The 20,486-nt window shown below is 36.9% G+C and overlaps 1 protein-coding gene across 6 annotated transcripts in view; it reads right to left on the reverse strand.

Moving 5' to 3' along the window:
• Positions 1 to 4,532: 4,532 nt before the first annotated feature.
• Positions 4,533 to 20,486, reverse strand: part of LIMS1 (LIM zinc finger domain containing 1) — a 140,885-nt gene continuing 124,931 nt past the window's right edge. For 5 of the 6 annotated variants that reach the window (XM_013062373.2, XM_045077606.1, XM_013062374.2 and 2 more), the window contains exons 3-10: positions 15,725 to 15,791; positions 14,844 to 14,964; positions 14,263 to 14,412; positions 12,976 to 13,126; positions 12,401 to 12,493; positions 11,328 to 11,376; positions 9,907 to 9,982; positions 4,533 to 7,502 (exon numbers count right to left, since the gene is read on the reverse strand). In XM_013062373.2, the coding sequence (XP_012917827.1) occupies positions 7,388 to 7,502; positions 9,907 to 9,982; positions 11,328 to 11,376; positions 12,401 to 12,493; positions 12,976 to 13,126; positions 14,263 to 14,412; positions 14,844 to 14,964; positions 15,725 to 15,791 (822 nt within the window). In that variant the 3' untranslated portion in view covers positions 4,533 to 7,387. Of the gene's footprint in view, positions 7,503 to 9,545; positions 9,725 to 9,906; positions 9,983 to 11,327; positions 11,377 to 12,400; positions 12,494 to 12,975; positions 13,127 to 14,262; positions 14,413 to 14,843; positions 14,965 to 15,724; positions 15,792 to 20,486 lie in introns of those variants that run through there. The other variant, XM_004764341.3, reaches the window with a different exon arrangement.

The raw sequence follows: 20,486 nt of genomic DNA on the forward strand, positions 1-20,486 counted from the left end.
GAAGAAGTCAAACTATCACTCTTTGCAGATGACATGATACTATATGTGGAAAACTAAAAAGGCTCCATTCCACGCCTGGGTGGCTCAGTGGGTTAAACCGCTGCCTTCGGCTCAGGTCATGATCTCGGGGTCCTGGGATCCAGTCCCGCATCGGGCTCTCTGCTCAGCAGGGAGCCTGCTTCCCTCTCTCTCTCTCTGCCTGCCTCTCCATCTACTTGTGATTTCTCTCTGTCAAATAAATAATAAATAAATAAATAAATCTTTAAAAAAAAAAATAAAAAGGCTCCATTCCAAAACTGCTAGAACATGCACAGGAATTCAGTAAAGTGTCAGGATATAAAGTCAATGCACAGAAATCAGTTGCATTTCTCTATACCAACAACAAGATAGAAGAAAGAGAGATTAAAGAGCCAATCCCATTTACAATTGCACCCAAAACCATTAGAAACCTAGGAATAAACCTAACCAAAGAGGCGAAGAATCTATACTCGGAGAACTATAAAGTACTCATGAAAGAAATTGAGGAAGACACAAGGAAATGGAAAAATGTTCCATGCTCATGGATTGGAAGAATAAATATTGTGAAAATGTCTATGCTACCTAAAGCAATCTACACAATTAATGCAATACCTACCAAAATCCCATCCATTTTTTCCAAAGAAATAGAACAAATAATCTTAAAATTTATATGGAACCAGAAAAGACCTCAAATAGCCAAAGGAATATTGAAAAAGAAAGCCAAAGTTGGTGGCATCACAATTCCAGACTTCAAGCTCTATTACAAAGCTGTCATCATCAAGACAGTATTGTACTGGCACAAAAACAGACAAATAGATCAATGGAACAGAATAGAAAGCCCAGAAATAGACCCTCGACTCTATGGTCAACTATTCTTCGACAAAGGAGGAAAGAATATCCAATGGAAAAAAGACAGCATCTTCAACAAATGGTGCTGGGAAAATTGGACAGGCACATGTAGAAAAATGAAATTGGACCATTTCCTTACACCACACACAAGAAAATAGACTCAAAATGGATGAAGGACCTCAATGTGAGAAAGGAATCCATCAAAATCCTTGAGGAGAACACAGGCAGCAACCTCTTCCTCCTCAGCTGCAGCAACTTCTTCCTAGGAACATTGCCAAAGGCAAGGGAAGCAAGGGCAAAAATGAACTACTTGGATTTCATTAGGATCAAAAGCTTTTGCACAGCAAAGGAAATATTAACAAAATCAAAAGACAACTGACAGAATGGGAGAAGATATTTGCAAACAACATATCGGATAAAGGGCTAGTATCCAAAATCTATAAAGAGCTTATCAAACTCAACACCCAAAGAACAAAGAATCCAATCAAGAAATGGGCAGAGGACATGAACAGACATTTCTACAAAGAAGACAATCCAGATGACCAACAGACACATGAAAAAATGCTCCTCATCACTCGGCATCAGGGAAATACAAATCAAAACCACAATGATATACCACCTCACACCAGTCAGAATGGCTAAAATCAACAAGTCAGGAAATGACAGATGCTGGCAAGGATGCAGAGAAAGGGGAACCACACTGCTGGTGGGAATGCAAGCTGGTGCAGCCACTCTGGAAAACAGTGTGGAGGTCCCTCAAAAAACTGAAAATAGAGCTACTCTGTGACCCAGCGATTGCACTGCTGGGTATATATCCTAAAGATACAAACGTGGTGCTCCGAATGTTTATGGCAGCAATGTCCACAATAGCCAAACTATGGAAAGAACCTAGGTGTCCATCAACAGATGAATGGATAAAGAAATTGTGGTATAGATATACAATGGAATTCTATGCAGCCATCAAAAGAAATGAAATCTTGCCATTTGTGACGATGTGGATGGAACTAGAGGGTATTATGCATAGCGAAGTGAGTCAGTCAGAGAAACACAACTATCATATAATCTCCCTGATATGAGGAAGTGGAGATGCAACATGAAGGGTTTGGGAGGTAGGAAAAGAAAAAATGAAAGAAGATGGGATTGGGAGGGAGACAAACCATAAAAGACTCAATCTCAAAAAACAGACTGAGGGTTGCTGGGGGGAGTGGGGACGGGAGAGGGTGGTGGGGATATGGACATTGGGGAGGGTATGTGCTATGATGAGTGCTGTGAAATATATAAACCTGGTGATTCACAGACCTGTACCCCTGGGGATAAAAATACATTATATGTTTATTAAAAAATTAAAAAAAAATAAAGTCCATGTTTTGAAACAAACAAAAAAGTTAGCATTTCCATTACTGTAGCATATTAATTTTGGCAAACTGGAAAGCACTACCCGAATTGAATTGTCTCCCTTCTTCCCTGCCAGAAAACTCCAAACAAAACACTTAAGAACCATTTTAGTAACATTTTCAAGATTGTTTCAGGGAGACAGAGTGAGCTAGCAACGGGAAACTCACCCCTGGCCTCTTCCCTTGCCTGGCTGACCAGTGATCCCCTCTGAAGATCCGGCTCCTCTAGGAGCCTTCCCTCCCCCTCTGCTGCTGTGATCTGGCAAAACTCTTTGCTCACCCTTGCAACACTTCCTATGTGGTGCTGTAATTCCCCATCTCTCCTACTTCAAGAGAGGAAATCAAAGCTCTGCACCTGCCCCAGGGAGTAAAAGGAGTCCGAGGCTCAAATCACAGAGATGCAGAATCTCTATGTTTAAGGAGGATGGAGGGGAAGGACAGGATGGTGCAGGGGAAGAGGAATGCCCCCCAAAGGTATCATGCAGTGCCTCAGGGCTGGAGAAGTGATGTATAAAGATATGCCAAAATACATATATAAGGAGACAGAAGAGATCTCCTTTGTTAAGAAGTGAAAATATTATGGGGACTAGTGGGAAGACCACCACTATTCTGTATGGTTCTGGGATTTGGCTCACACACAACCACCAAATCATTTTCTTTTATTCATACACATGAATATTTCTACTTTATATTCAAGAACACTTTAATTTTCTCTCTCTTGCACACACACCCCAAGTAACAGAGTAGAAACATTTATACATTTGGAATCACAGGGATACCTGGGTTCAGATTCTGAATATGGCACTTTTAAGTCGTGCAACCTCAAAGGACCACTTAATGTCAGTATGCTCTGCTCCTCTGCTGTAATGTGAAAAGAATTTTAAGTAACTCATATAATTTTAAGGATTAAATTAGATAGTATTTCTGGAAACTGCCTTGTGAATTTTATATAGAGAATGTTTGATATTCTTACATGGATGGAGATATGACTATTTAAATTGTGTTCCAAAACACTACATATAGTAAAAATTTTAAATGACTTTAAAGAAAAGTTTTAAAAAAACCTGATATATAATAGACACATTATATTCTTTATCAGCTGTACATGATTCAGTATCTCTAATACTTATGAAATGATTCCAGTAAGTCTAGTTATCCATCACCATACATAATTATAGAATTTTTTATTCTCATAACAACTATTAAGATCTACTCTTAGCAATTTTCAGGTATATAATATAGTATTATTAACAATAGTCACCATACTATATAGTACACCACTGTGACTTTATAACTGGAGGTTTGTACCTTTTGATTGCCTTCACCCATTTCACCCGCCCCAACACCCAGCTTCTGGCAATCACCAATCTTGTTCTCTGTATTGATGAGTTTTTTTTTTTTTAAAGATTCCATATGTAAGTGAGAGCATATACTTGTTTTTCTGTCTGATTTATTTCATTTAGTGTAAAGCCCTCAAGTTCCATCCATGTTGTTGCAAATAGCAAGATTTCCTTTTTTATGGCTGAATAATATTCCTGTGTGTGTGTGTGTGTGTGTGTATGTGCATATGCACACCACAATTTCTTTATTCATTCATCTGTGGATGGACACTAAGGTTGTTTCCAAAACAGTTTTCTTTTTTAAAAAGATTTAAAAAGATTTTATGTTTAAAAAAAAAATCTATTTATTTATTTTAGAGAAAGGGCACGAAAGAGAGAGTCGGGGTACGGCAGAGGGAGAGAATCTTTAAGCCGACTCCCCGCTGAGTGCAGAGCCTGATGCAGGGCTTGATCCCATGAGCCATAATATCATGACCTGAGCTAAAATCAAGAGTTCGATGTTTAACCAACTGAGCAACCCAGGTGCCCCTTAAAGACTTTATTTTTTTGGGTGCCTGGGTATCTCGGATGGTTGAGCATTTGCCTTTGGCTCAGGTCATGATCTCCAGGTCCTGGGATCTAGCCCCGCATTGGGCTCCCCGCTCAGCAGGGAGTCTGCTTCTCCCTCTCCCTCTGCTTCTCCCCGTTTGTGCTCTGTCTCTCTCTCAAATGAATAAATTTTTTAAAATCTTTAAAAAAAAAAGATTTTATTTTTAAGAGTAATCTCTACACCCAACATGGGGCTTGAACTCACAACTCTGAGATTAAAGTTGCACACTCCACTGACTGAGCTAGCCAGGCACCCCACCAGAACAGTTTTCTTAAGCATTAGTCCTATCTTCTCATAGTTCCATGTCTCAGAGTTACTCAAATGAAAAAATGCACAATAGGATTATTCTTAACAATTATGAACATTTATTAAGCACCAAGAGTATACTGCAATGGTTGCTATGTAAAAACATAATTAACAACATAGTGTCATTGCCATCAAGCTTACAATCTAAAACGAAATACAAGAATGCTACAAGCCTACCTTAAAACTTCCTTAACTTAGAAATGGTTATTTTGGGGGCGCCTGGGTGGCTCAGTGAGTTAAGCCGCTGCCTTCGGCTCAGGTCATGATCTCAGCGTCCTGGGATCGAGTCCCGCATCGAGCTCTCTGCTCAGCAGGAAGCCTGCTTCCTCTTCCTCTCTCTCTCTGCCTGTCCCTCTGCCTACTTGTGATCTCTCTCTGTCAAATAAATAAATAAAATCTTTAAAAAAAAAAAAAAGAAATGGTTATTTTGGCAAGTAAATGAGGCAAAATGGCCTATCACTTTAGGTATAATGTTAATAAGGCTTTGAACATGATCCAAAGAATGTTTTGCTTGTACCTACCAGACATTTCCTCAATTATATTAGGCTTGGTAAGAAAAAGAACATGTAGAAATTGGGTAAGAACAATAAATTATTTCAAATTGCCTTCTAGGACTTACACAGAGAAAGGCTTACTAGCCTGAGTTTTTCCACTGCCAGGGAAAACCCCATGAACAATATTATGAACTCAACCAAGCCTGTCTTCTATTCCACTTGCAACTTTTCAACTTCTTCCTTTCCCACAGGTAGAGGCTCCAGTGATGCCCCTATCAGGGAAGAAATCTAAACAAAATATCCTAAAGTTGTAGAGGGTTACCAAATCAAACTTTCAGGAAATATGAATTCCTATTTTAAAAGAGGAGTGAGCAGGGACAGCACTGGGACATCTGGCTGCAGGAGAGGCCCGGCTATGAAGGCTGTGTAAAGAAAAGCAGCTGAGCTCAGTTTATGCATCTTTGAAGTGATTTAAGAATATGGGTAAATGGTTGCTTTTCTGTCCCTTATTTCTGGTGTAGGGGGATTTGACAATTTAGGATCAAGATCCCAAGTTACAAAGCCTGTATTATTTTGCCTATGTCCATAGGATAATATTTAATAAACACTTCCAAAGTTCTCCTTGCTGGTCATGTATTAGCTGACAAAGGCACTCTGAAGGGATTTTGATTCTTATTGTCAAATGCAAAGACTCTTTTAAATGTCTGAGTACATACAGACTTTAACTACATATTGATTTTTTCAATCACTGATAATTCTTTGAACTCTAAAAGAACACTAAAAAGTAACCGGTTATAAGTTACCTGAAAACTGAAATAGAATTTACTCTGTAAAGTGCATGCACACACTTTAAAAAAAAATACATGCATACAAATATTTTAATGGCAGAGTGGTAGCATCCTGAGTTTTTTGTTTTGTTTTGTTTTTTAATGGCAAAACAACATTTCAGCAATTTTTTTTTAAACAATAATTTCCTCCTTAAAAGGACATCTTGGGAACTTTCTTTTAAATGGTAACACAGCAGCAGCAACATTTAAAAAATGTTCACAAAATGTGCTTTGCATACAAGTTTATCGAGAAAGAATGGTCCAGAAATTTCAGGATAAACTTTCTAAGAACACTTTCTATAAAGTAGAATAATCCACTACTTTTGACCTACAATTGACATTTAAACACCCTCTTTCCAATTTAAAAGTGTCATTTTTACCTCCTTCTTATAGTAAATAAAATCCAATCACAACATTTGAAATGAAAAACAAACACCTACCAATATCATCCTTTTAGCAAGATGAGAAAAACTAATTTCAACGTGTTTCCCCCCAAAAAGGAGAGAAAAATAGAAAATCATGTATCACCATAGCTGTGGCAGAGGAATCTGGGTTTACAAATTTCAGTCAATGCACTTATTTTTGGTATTGCATGAAACAGCTAGAATTCCTGAAGAATGTATTTTCTAAGGCAAGTTTGATTATGTATAAAGCATAAACATTAGCATGGTTATAAAGGCAGTAAGACCAATACATATACATTCACTTGTTTTAAGTCATACATTCCAAGCTACATAAAATTTAATTTCGGGTCCTATTCTAAGACTACATCTTTGACCTTAAGCTTAGAAGCAGAATTGTTGTAATATGTTAAAAAATACTTCATTTTTTCCAATATTGTAAAGTATACTGAATTTTCAAATACCTAGTATAAATTTTTTTGCACAAAATTTAAAAAGGCATACTATTAGCGAGCTAAAACTACTGGGTTAAGTAATTATACTAAGGAAGAAGTTCACAAGGAAAACAAAATACAAAACTAAGCATAATTATTGCATTTAACAAAAAAATGAAATCAAGTAGTTCTAAATGTACTTGTTTTTTTGTCTTAGTAATATGTATATTTCATTTTATAGCTACTAGCTATTAGTCTGATAAACATACTCAGATTCTTTAAGATTTGTTTTTCTTGGCTGGTTATTTTTCTTCCTTCTATCCTCCCCAACAGCAGTTGGAATTATTTTTCTTTCAAATACAAAGTAAATTTTTATCTGAGTCATGTGAAAGCTGATTCCTCACTTTCATTTTTAAAAGTTAAATTAATTTTTTTGGACCTTAATTAAAATCTAACATCTAAACCTTGTGTGTTTTTTTGCGGTTAAGTACAATCTACATTTTGACAAATTGATAAGGGTTATTAACAAAAGCAAATCTTGATTTCATGTGTGTTTTAAATTGATTACACAAGCTTTTTTTCTTTTTTAATAAGAAGGAGACGAAGAAAACCATTTGTACAGGCCCTCTTCACTCTCAACAATTTTAAGATACAGCTTTAAATAGTGTGGATCAAGTCAAGTAATGTTGATAATCTCTTTTCTTTGCATAGAAGAGAATACACAAATAAAGGAAGTTATTTCCTTCCTAAGGTCTCAGCTAGTTTCTTAAGTCTTTTCTTCAGCTCCAATGGAAATTTCTCATAGCACTTCTTACAGACTGGCTTCATGTCAAACTCCACAAATTTATTCCTAAAGACAGGAACAATAATAAAATAAATTAGGAGAAATGTATTTGACACAGATATATAAATAATGTGAGGTAGTTTTACTGAAGTAAATGAAGACACTATATGATGACATTGAAATTCACAGCAAAAAACTGTTATTTCTAATCTCAACTTCTGTCATTGTGGTAGATGTAAAAAATTGTCCTTATAAATATATCTTATACATCTATCTGGGTAATACAGAATGTACATTACATTTTAGTCTGTGCTACAAATACAGGAAATCTAATGTCAATGTAATTTAGGTAAGTAAAGTCAACCATACATTAAAGTACCATGAAAACACTTTAAAGAACAGTTATTTAAAGCCCAGAGTTGTATTTCTTTTTTTTTTCCAGAGTTGTATTTCTGATTTGAATGACCTTCTCTTTATTAATTAATCTTTATTAATATTTTAAATTAGGTAGTTATGAGGTTTCATCTTTCCTTATATAAAGTGGTTTGATTTCTATCTCCAACAATGACAAAAAATCATTTTCAAAGAAAACTTAAGTTGTAATGGGTTATTTTGGTTAGCTGCCTGACAGAAAGGTTGGCAGGGGAGATATGAGAAAGTTTTAAACACCCTTAAGAAACAGAAATAAAACTGGTTGCCTGTGGTTCTATTTTGTGAATGGTCAGCTGTATGGAGAACTCAACTCTTTTTTTCTAAACCTAGAGCAATTCACATTATCAATCTATTTGTGAAACAATTCTGGAGAAGCCAGGTTTTTAGATAGCTTTCTAACTGTCTGCTACGCATTTCCAATTGGTAATTACAAATAGCTTCTTACTGATGGAATCTAGGGTGTTAAACTGTGAACCGAGGAGATACACAACCTTGTAACTTGTACATTTTCCTAACTTATTTTCAGGTGGCATTTCTGGAACAAGGCTAGTGGCACATTGTTACCTATGGCAAATGATTAAATCAGATGATACAATTTTAAAGAACAAAGTTAATACCAAAGTTAATTCCTAATCATATAGTTAATAAAATGAAACTTTTATTCTCAAGCATTACATGTCAGTTATTCCCTAGCTGTTTTTCACAGAGATCTTAATGCTGACAGAAATTCAAATGATGTTATTTTTCCACTGACAGTTTGATTTAAATGGTACTCCTGAGTTACAATTTTCTCCCAAAGACTGCTAGCATGAAAGCTACTAAAACTGCCATTTTTTGGATGAAGGAAATATTATCACTGCTTCCAGAGATACTGTTAAGCAAACTTCAATGGTTTTAGTTTTGTATTTGAATTTTAATTCCTCTTTATGAAAGGAAACATGAAAACTGGAATAATAAAAAACTTTTGGAGCTCAGAACACAATGGTAAGCATGAAGAAACAATGGGACAATCATGCCAGTAATTCAAAAGAATTTCAAAGATTGAAATATTTCCCATAAAGATCAGGAATAAAGTAGGGCTTGAAAACATCAAGATAATGAATTCATAAACAGGAGCAATGAGCACTCCATGAAAGTGCATACAGACACCAAAGACAGTAGATCTCTTTTTATAGAGTACAGGGTCTTTGCTTAGATACAAAACATGCAGAAAGGATTTAATACAGAGCTTAGAACACGTGACACTTGGAATTCATCAAATAAATCATTTTAGGCAAAGAAACCAAAACCAGGATTTTAGAAGACTGTAGTCAGCAGAGAAAAATACTTAAAAAAATTTTCTCAGTATCTACTAAATAGAGATTGGAATTCCTCCCTTTGTATCCATTTTTGGAAAAAATAAATCTATACCACATTGTGATATGAACAAAGAGATGAGGAATGAGGGAGTCAGCAGATTAAAGGAAATAAGTGAAGTACAAGCTGGTTTTAGGTGAGGATTTTAGTAATGGTAAGTTTTAATAATTTTAATAATTAGGCAAAAGAACCGGCTCTACACGGGTCAAGTACTTGTATTTCAAGCTCTGACAGCTACAAATATATGCCAAAAGAAACAAAAAAGTGAAAGACCAAAATAGAATAAAACATATTCTAAAGGACTAACCAAAGAAGAAAGCAGTGAAAATGATGACAGAAGGGACAGAAAAGTTTACAAACAGACTGGCTTTTTCTTTTTCTGCTTGTCCTTATCCTTTGCTTCTCTCTCCCGTTTGGCAAGCCGCCTCTTAAATTCTTCTGGCATTTTTTCATAACAGTGTTTGCAGACTGGTTTTAGATCAATTTCAACAAACTTATCCCTTTGAACAGGACAAAGAAGGAATAGAAGAAAGAACATAAAACAATTAAAGGAAGAACCTTTACTTTTGGAAGGGACACAAAGAATAAGGAATCAATTCTTTTTTAAAACTCCCTATTTTATAGAAAGTTACCCCATTGTTTTCAGTCTTAGGATTCACACTGGACGAAACTGTAGACTTACTTCAGTGTTAATTTAGTGTTGCAGGTAGAACAGGCAAAACAGTTCACACACCAGGCCTTATTAAGAGCAGAGACCACTAGAGAAAGAAGAAAGAGATCGGGTCACACACATTGGTATGGAAAGTGGAGCTGACATTTTCAACTCTGACAGAGCTAAGGTGGATTCCATAACAGTTGGAAGAGGTTCTCAAGAGGTTTTATTGCAAAAGTATCACATGACTAAAAATCTCAGTGCCATTAATGTTTACCAAACCAACCAAATTAATTAATTAATTAATTAAAAGCTATTTTTTCACATTACTAGAAAAACTGAGCCCTTATGTCTTCCAGGACTATAGATTGGTTCATGTTAGGGAAGATTAACAGTGGCTTTTTCAATCTTTATTTATAGTTAAAATTTTTCTTCTTTGAGTATCCTGTGAGATATATGAACAGTATGTACCATGTCTTCCCACTAAAGCTTGTCCTCTCACTCCTGTGGATGCTGGGGTGTACATTTAACATGTACTATATCACTCAGATGCGCTTTTCTGGCACAGGGCCTGCCTATGAGCACATTTGCTGCTACCTTTCCGTGCCTACTGCCACTGGCCCAACAAAGAAATAGGGACTGGATAAGTAATTTTTAAAAATCCAGACATTAACTTATTTGCTTATAGAAACTGACAAAAAGAAGCATGCTTCCCTTCCCTTCCCAGCTTCTCTCACCTGACAAATACCTCACATAGGAGGGAGTTAAGTTTTACTTTCTATTGCGCTGAAGACTGCTCCTCTGAGCTACTCCTTCTGCAAACTGCATCATGGGCAGTGTATTGCAAAGTATTTCCCGAGTTGGGTTCTCTGACGAGAACCACAAAGCATGCTGAAAACAGGAATGTTTAAACTTTGCCAGGAAGTTTCTAGCGGAATTGTGCTAGTGACTATTAGCAAACACAGCTGCTTCCTTTCAGTCCCAGTTAATCAGCCCTGCCTAATTACTGCAATACAAGGCTGGTAAGCCGAGAAATGTCTACAGAAAACTGCCAGGTTTTAGCATCTGCAGGGTTAAATTGACTCTCGCTAACTACCATGGCAGATTGAGTTGTTCCTAATAAATACTGCTCTACAGCTTCCAAGTTACGTAATTCCAGGGGATGGAAATAGAAACAGATCTCAAGGTTGGCTGTGAATGTCTCTGCAATATCTACCATAACAACCCTGTGGCAATGCCCTAAAGTATTATTATAAAGGAGTAACAAATCCATCTCTTAGGATATTAGCATTTCTGCTATGGATTACTTGCAAAATACACCAAAGGAAAAAAAAGTAATTGATAATGATCATATTCCAAGCAATATAAGTCACTGAACTCTTTCAATTTTCATATTACCTAAGTGTTCTTGTGTTAAAATGATGGCATATAAAATTCCTACAGATACCTACCATCACCTTCTATAACACGGTTGCAATGGAAACAAACATCACCAAATAGCTGAAAGTGAAAAAAAAAAGTGGTAAAAATTCAAGATGTTAGAACTAAGTTTTAGAACACCAAATATTTAATATAATTTCAGTTCTTTCTACCACTTAAAACAGACAGCTGACTACCTAGATCCAGAATTTACCATTCATTACTAGCAAAAATTAGTAAAGTACATGGACTATTTTTCCTTTTTATAATGAAAATAAATTAATTCACTTTTCATTATTATCAGAAATCAAAAAAAGGCTTTAGAAATGTTCCAGATTATGGGGCACCTGGGTGATTTAAAGCCTCTGCCTTCGGCTTAGGTTATGATCTCAGGGTCCTGGGGTCGAGCCCTGCATCAGGTCTCTGCTCAGCGGGGAGCCTGCTTCCTTCCCTCTCTCTCTGCCTACTTGTGATCTCTGTCTCTCAAATAAATAAATAAAATCTTAAAAAAAAAAAAAAAAAAAAAAAGAAATGTTCCAGATTTAAGGAGGCTAAAGGAAAATGACAACCCTAGATAGGGTCTAATACTGGAGTGGAAAAAAATGATACAAGGTACTAGTACAAGTGACAAAATTGGAATACATACACTAAAGTATTAAAGTATTATATCAATACTGATTAACTATGATTATGCAAAAGAACTCCATAATCTTGGGAAATATAAATTGAAGTACTTAGGGGCAAAGGACCATGATGAACTAATGTATCATCAAATGCTTCAGAAAAAATAGGTGCATATATACAAATACACACATTTGCATATAAAGATATGGAAATTTATTAAGTGTATGCTTTCACAGAAAGAAACACATGTAAATGATGAAAAGGTACATATATTTTTTCAAACTCTTTTTTTAAAATTTCAAAACCTTTTAAAAAAATTTTTATTTCAGAACCTTTCTGTGAGCCTGAAATTATTTCCCAAATACGTTAAAAAGAAATCTCTATAGTCCAATGTACATTTCCCAAGAGATTTCCTCGTAGCTAAAATATTAAGCTCAAATTCATCTAAGTATCTGTAGTATCCAATGAGGACAATAAATACCTGGTTATAGTGGGTTTCACAATACGCCAGGCCCTTCCTTTCATAATGGCGATGTCCAAGAAATGGCTTTTCACACTTGGCACAGACAAAATGCTGAAAAAAATTGCTAGAGGTCATTTTTGAATTGGGATATTTTATTTATTTAATGAAGTAAAACTCCCCAAATTAAACTAGATACATGAAGTTTGAGGTAGCTATTTCATTTGGCCAGGGCTAACCCTGTGACACTTTCCGTCTTACTTAATTCAGGTGTCTTGAGGTTCTGACAGGTTACCTTATGACACAGCCTATTTAAACAACACAGAATGAGAATAGAGGTCAACATGTGAGTAGCATTTTTAGGGAGGGGCTGCTGCTGCATATGGACCATTACACTTCCAGCTTCAAGAAGGATTTAAGAACAAAAGAGCATATCCTGTATCATTACCAAGAGATCACAAAAACAGTGTATATTCTATATTCTTAATTTTCTACAGAATCATTTGTCTTGAAAATGTCTATATTTAATCTTTAGAATCTCCTTCTCCTAGCACATCTGAATGAAAAGTACTGGTTACCCTTCACAACTGACTCACCTCCACATGCCACTGCTTGCCCATGGCATTCACCACGCGCCCTTCGATGGGCCGCCGACAAGCTCCACAGATGGGGACCCCCATCTTATCATGGCATGGCAGGCAGTACAGCTCCCCTTTCAGCTCACGGGCATCAGCAGTCAGCTCCTTCCTGTCCACAAGAAAGACACGGCACTGAACACTACTGCCGAGAGAGAACAATCAGGCAACCAATGTGGCTAACACACTTTTCAGCAGGTTTTTGGAGATTTCACTGTAACAATCCCTGTAACCCTTTTTCCCCTCTTACTGTTGCTCACAGTATCCTAAATTAATAGACTTGAAGGAGTTTCAGATTCCTATCAAAACATCAATATAATACCATAATGATAAAATATACAAATAAGTTAGATCACACTGATCATATTTACCATGTCTTTTTCTATTATCACATTACAATCCCTTTGTCTTCCTTAAAAAGCTAGAAGAGATTCATCACAATGCCTAGGACAGTGATGTTATCTTTCAAAAATAACTGAGGTCTAAATTTAAAGACTAGTTCCATTTACTAATTGTCACAAGCTATTAAGAGTTATAGGCTAATAGAAAATAAACAGATGAAATGCCCAGAACTTTCCTCCCCCAAATGCTTTAGTTCAGTATTATTTCCAGTCTCCTGCATCAATAAATATTTAGCCAGAGGTGGCCCCAATTAGCCAAATGGACTTGTTTACATTTCATCTGTTTTAAGTAAATCTTCAGAAGTGCTAATGACAAATGAACAGAGAAAAATTCCACAAAGTGAAACAGGCAAGAAAATGAGATAAGATACAAACTGATAATCACCAAAAAAAGATGAGGTGGCTGTACTTACAGCACAAAGCTGTTTTATTGATCCTTAGCTTCTCTCATCTCTCCCACCCCACAATAATTTAGCATGTACATTCATATTGATTAAAGTACCTTTTTCCATTAAATTTTTTTTAAAGATTTTATTTATTTATTTGAGAGACAGAGATCACAAGTAGGCAGAGAGGCAGGCAGAGAGAGGGGGGGAGGCAGGCTCCCTGCTGAGCAGAGAGCCTGATGCGGGGCTCAATCCCAGGACCCTGGGATCATGACCTGAGCCAAAAGCAGAGGCTTTAACCCACTGAGCCACTCAGGCACCCCGACTTCTTACACGTTTTAAATTTTCTAGGTTACATGTTGGAGAATAGCAATCTGGTATGCTGGAGTGACAGAAATACAGAAAAACGTAATCTTTTATTTCCACCATCTGTGCAGTCAAAAGGCAGGGGATGGCAATACCCGCAGTTGGCACAGTTGAAATGGTCTGGATGATACGGGTCATTCTTGAATATCAGCGGCTGCTCATCGATGATGGCATGGCACTTCTGGCAGATGTATTTTCCAAGGCCTCTGGCTTTCTCACGATTATGACAGGGACGACACAGGTGTCTAAATAGAGCCGAAAACTTTTTTAGAAACTTCAATTGAAAATCTGAGGTTCTTTCTAATAATTAGAAATAAACTCCTCATATCTCTGAAAAGAAGTTAAAGAAATCATTTTTTAAAAAATCACTCCTGGCTTGCAAAAGCAGAATCAAGCCACTACTTTTTACATGAAAACTAATTTATTCCAACCCAGGGAACCCAACTGATCTTTAAGAAACTCCGGCTGAAGTACTGATTCCCCTTCTTTTGGCCCAGGGCCACATGCAGTCTAAGATCCTCTTCTAACAGATACCAGATGAACCAATACATTGCAGTCTTGAGTTCCCTGTACCTTCAGCTCAGTGCCCTAAAGAACCGCCTCATCAGGGAAAACAGGCATGACCTTATAGCAGTTCCTTCTCCACCCACACCTGACAAGGATGGAACACTCCTACCTCCCAGCATTCTTGACAAAGCCAATATCTGCCAGAACTTCCTCGCAGAGGTCACAGCGGAAGCACTCAGGATGCCAGCTGTTATTCATGGCTTTGATCACTCGGCCAATGATGAATTCACCTATGGGAAAGTAACACACAAAGGATGTCCAGTTTGCATCCTATTGCGGAAAGTAGTAAGGCAAAAGACACCAAGAAAGAAATGTTTAAATCGCTCTCTATGACTAGGGACTTTCTATACATGCGTTGACCACAGTAAGCACTGCATGAGGAAGAAACTCTTTTTTCATCTGAGTCCTTGGTTTTGATTCTGTCATATTTTCAGGTTGTCTTATCACATCTCTGATCATGGTTTTCCTTTTCCCAATGACATACTGGGCTCTCCTGAAGGCCTTTTGTTTATTTCTGGTCATCGCTGACATAGAAAACCTAAATCCACAGCACATTTTCTTGAAACCTATATTCAATTTCTTCTTTCACTAAACTTTAGAACATTCTACTCAGTTTTTCCAATCTCTGGAGACCTTCCAGTAGAAGCATTAGCAACCAGTGAGGTGGTTAAAATGCAAGCAAAGCACCAATGTCTTCCCTGTCTCTCTCCTGGCAACCCCCAAAGTGAGCAGGTAAAGGATGAATTAACAGGGAACAAGAACATCCAAAAGATCATCTGATAAAAGTCTCAATTGGTCCTCAAATAACTTTACAGTGGATCTCCTTAAAAATCATTTCTCTCTGGGTTTTGATACTCTTCCAGCTTATTATGTCAATAAGGGAAAGGACTAATAAGTTACCTGGATGCTATTTTTATTGAGCACCAAACACCATTTTCACCATAATTTTGAGACTCACTTTTTACTTTGCCATTCAGCAGTAAGACTTACCGCACTGATGACAGCAAGGAGCAAAGAGCATCTGAAAGTCATGTTCACAGTACTTCCTTCCTTCAAACTGAAATAGAAAGTACCATCAACTTGTACAGATGAACCAATCACAGGGTGAATATAATTATTCCACGGAGACATATAGGAAAGATGTCTTTGAGCTAAGAGCTCTGCCCTAAGAATTAATAATTCTACTGAGATTTTTAAAAGCAGAAGTAGCTTTTTACCCTCCCTAAAGATCCAAACAACTGAGGTGAGACCTGGTACAATGGCTCCAGAGTACAATGCGAAGTCTTCTCTGGCTTGCAGACTCATCTTAAAGAGTCTAATGAGAGCTGCAGATCCCTCTCTCCAGAACACAGGCATATACACACAAACCCTGTCCCACTTTTTTTCAGGGTTGATACCTGAAATGTTGTACCATAAGCTTTAATATTTCCAAAGAGTAGATACTCTAGTATATTTCAGATTGACACATTTCAAAATGAGGCCAAAACTCATTTAAAAAAAAAATTCTATTTTAACAGTTGGAAAAATTTGTATCCTCCACTTTTCTCCTTGAACTATTTCCATTTCATCCCCCAAAGTTTCATTCTGGTGTGGTATTTTTTTTCCTAAACTCTGTACTAAGGTCTTTGACATCCCCCTACCATACTTCTCGGCAACTAAAATGTGTATTATGAAACTTTAAAATTTGTTTTATTTTCTGAACCTATAAGGCTCTAAAACATTCTTTTTCTTCTGGATTAAATTATCATTACAGTGATTACTAATACATAAATGGTCAAAACGTGAGTATGTCAAAATGTTAAATTTTACTTTCCACTATTTGTTTACTTGAAAATCCTATCTTAATGAGATGAGCAGGGCTCCTCTTCCCCTCACAATTATTGCATGTATCCAAGGATAAATATGATTTACATTGGAAGAGTCAGGGTTCAACACTAATTTCTGTTTTGGGGGCTGCTTTTACCCTCTTCACATAAGTCATGAGAATTATGTCTCCCTTTGAATCTTTGAGCTCCTTGCAAGTTATATATTAAATGTATTACATGCTGTTTGACTATCAAAATCCATTTTTATTTATTTTTAAAGATTTATTTATTTGTCAGGGGTCGGGGGGGGATAGCACAAGCAGCAGGAGTGGTAGGCAGAGGGAGAAGCAGGATCTGTAAGGAAGTAGCCTGACTCAGGATGGATCCCAGCACCCTGGGATCATGACCTGAGCCAAAGGCAGACGCTTAGTAACTGAGCCACCCAAGCATACCTCAACATCCATTTTTTTTTTTTAAGATTTTATTTATTTGACAGGAGAGAGAGATCATAAGAAGGAAGAGAGAGTGGGAAGCAGGCTCCCTGCTGAGGAGAGACCCGGATTGGGTCGGAGGACTCAGAGACCATGACCTGAGCCGAAGGCAGAGGCTTAACCCACTGAGCCACCCAGGTGCCACTCAACATCCATTTTTAATGATATATTAGTAGTCAACTCAATTTGCTCAATCGTAGAAATCAGCTGCAGCTTTGCTCAATTTATTGAACATTATCGACTATGCCTTCATTGGCAGACCAGTCAAAGCAGATTTATTCTGTTTCAGAAAAAGGCTTACTTCATTTTGAAATTCAAATGAGTTGTAATATATTTAATGAATCTGTTTTTAAAAGCTGCAGATGATAATACATTGATATGCTACATTAACCCAGTCTTATCATAATGCACTGTACAGCCCCAAGCATTAGTTATTTATGAAGTAGATATGTTCCTTTATTGGATATATACTATGTGTATATATGAAATCTGAGTTTAGATTCTAGCAGTAATTAAAAAAATTAAATATAAACATTCAGAACCAACTCCACTGATTTAGTTGGACATGCTAAATTGTTTACCACCCACCCAAGTCTTAGTCAGTGGTGAAAGACCAGGCTCAGAAATGTGTGTGTCAACTGGTCACTAACATTTAAAAGACTGATTACGGATAACAATGCACCATTAATGAATAGTTGAACACTACATCAAAACTCATGATGTATATATGCCAGCTAACTGAGCATAATAAAAAAACGCATCACAACATCTTCAGAAGGAAAGGATAATGTTTTGTGCATTATTTGTATGTGTGTGTGTGCGTGTGTGCACACACGCACATGCATAACAGTTTTATTATAGTTTTTAAAATTAGTACTTTTTAATGGAAACAACTTGACCAAAAAAAATCTGTCACAGAATTTAGTGATCCATTAAAACAAAGTTTAATTAAAAAAGAAAAACTACCCCTGGGAATAAAAATACATTATATGTTTATAAAAAAAGTAAAAAAATTAAATAAAAAAAAAACCTCTAAACTTTTAGTTTGTATTTAATGAAAGAGAAAGATGTATATTGTTTAAAACAAAAACAAAATGAGTCCAGCCATTAGCATATATACTATATTTGCTAGCAGAAGATAGAAAAAATTAGGATTGGTTGTAATCTGAAATTTTTTAAAGATCTATTTACTTACTTAGAGAGAGAGTGCATGCAGGGGAGGGTCCAAGGGAAAGGAAGAGAATTCTAAGCAGACTCCCCACTGAGCATGGAGCCTGAAACAAAACAGGGCTCAAAACCACAACTCTGAGATCACGACCTGAGTGGAAAAAGAGTCGGGTGCTTAACCGACCAAGACATCCAGGTGCCCCTAGAATAAATTTTTTAAGATATTAATTCAAACAGGGGCGCCTGGGTGACTCAGTGGGTTAAGCCTCTGCCTTTGGCTCAGGTCATGGTCTCGGGGTCCTGGGATGGAGCCCCACATTGGGCTCTCTGCTCGGCGGGGAACCCACTTCTCCCTCACTCTGCCTGCCTCTCTGTCTACTTGTGATCTCTCTCTCTGTCAAATAAATAAATAAAATATTTTTAAAAAAGATATACTTCAAAAAGGTAGCATAACACTGACTGTAGATCCAAAAGGCCTGAAGTGTAAATTCTGGCTGAACCACTGACTGCCTGTATGACTTTGGTCAAGCTGTTTAACGTCTCAGTCCCTCGTGAGAGTCACAAGCCTCTTCTCTTCTGGTTGCTGTGTTCTGGCTCTTTAACACATACTCATCATGTTCCCAATTTCTTAGCACTGCTCTCTTTACTTTGCTCTCACAGGACTCTCCCTTTGAAAGGATGAGTCCTGTGGTATAAATACACAGTGGAATACCATTCAGCTATAAAAAAGAAGGAAATCCTGCTATTTGCAACAACATGGACAGACCTGCAGGGCACTGTGCAAAAGAAATAAGTTAGGCAGAGAAAGATACTGTGTGACCTCGTTTATGTGTGGAATCTAAAAACCCTAAACTCACAGAAATAGAGAGTTAGTTACTGGGGCCTGGAGGGATGGGGGGAAATGGGGAGTTGTTAGTCAAGGGGTACAAACTTCCAGTTATAAAATGAATAAATTCTGGGGATCTAATATATAGTTATAGTTAAAAATAGTGTATGGTAGACTTAAGAGTAGATCTTAAATGTTCTCACCACACACACATTCAAAAGATAATTACATGAGGTGCTGATGTGTTGACTGACCTTACTATGGTCATCATTTCATAATATACACATGTATTAAATCATCATGTTGTACACCTTAAACTTACACACTGTTGTCTGTTGATCATGTTTCAACAAAACTGGAGGGAAAGGATGAGTCCTTTTGAAATCAGGGATGAAAAGGGCAAAGTCTTAAAAGGAAGCTGTTATGATTACATTTCCAAATCTGCCACAAATCTCAATATAGAACATCCAACACAGTTCCCTACTATGTGGACCCAAAACTGGTTTAAAATACCATCAGCCTGTAGGAAGTATTAATGCTCCAGACAGTGTTAAAACAGAATGTCTAAGAATCCCAGTTGTTGCCATCTGCAAGGAACAGGGATTGTTCAGTATGAGGGAGGATGAACTCTAACCAAAAATAGCTCTGTTTTGAACTGTTCTAAGTTTTGAGTTCTGTGAACATTCTCTTTGCGTAGGGGGTAAGAGGAGGTAGGAGGAAATTCTGCTGCTTTAAAGAGAGCTCAGAATTAGAAACTGGGCTGACAGTCTCATATCAAGGCAAGTGCAAATGTTAACGATCTTCACTTGGTGATTTGTACTGGTTCATCATAAATTGCTTTGAAGTGAATGGGTCAGCAGATAAACACCTCCTCTAGTTGGACAGTTTCCTTCCAAACAGACCTCCCTTCTCAGAGTTCAGCCTTCCTGAGTAATCATGACTCTGTATAAAAGGAAATGAGTGAAGAAATCTCTTTGTAAACTCTCTTTCCACTAAATCACTCATCATAAATTGGTCTTTCCTGTTATGCATTCTGTGATAGGGAGAAAAGGACACATTCAGAAATTTCAAACTAAAGAGAAAGAAAGAAACCTGAAGTATTAACAAAGAACCTATCCCCTAAACGTGTACTATGCCGAAATAAACACCATGTTCATAGCCTTGGTTCAATGTGACTCGTCATGTTTCTGGAATTATAGCTCTCTTTAACTGTTAGTTCTATTTTACTTTCAAAAGTATCTTCTTAGGGGAATATTAAGATCATCCTTTTACTGAAGATTTTCCAAGATACCACAAACTTAGATTTAGGAACCATTACAGTGGCTATATATAGTTGGTAATGTTTGGGCTTCTGGTTTGAATAGGTATCCCCCCGCAGCCCCAAATGATATTTAAATAGCCTTCTCATGCCGCCAATGACTTGGTCACTTTACAACTATTTTTTCATATGTACTGGAAGATGA

The sequence above is a fragment of the Mustela putorius genome, unplaced genomic scaffold, assembly GCF_011764305.1.
Source record: "Mustela putorius furo isolate JIRA1106 unplaced genomic scaffold, ASM1176430v1.1 tig00000224_pilon_pilon_pilon, whole genome shotgun sequence".
In the NCBI taxonomy this organism is placed as follows: Eukaryota; Metazoa; Chordata; class Mammalia; order Carnivora; family Mustelidae; genus Mustela; species Mustela putorius.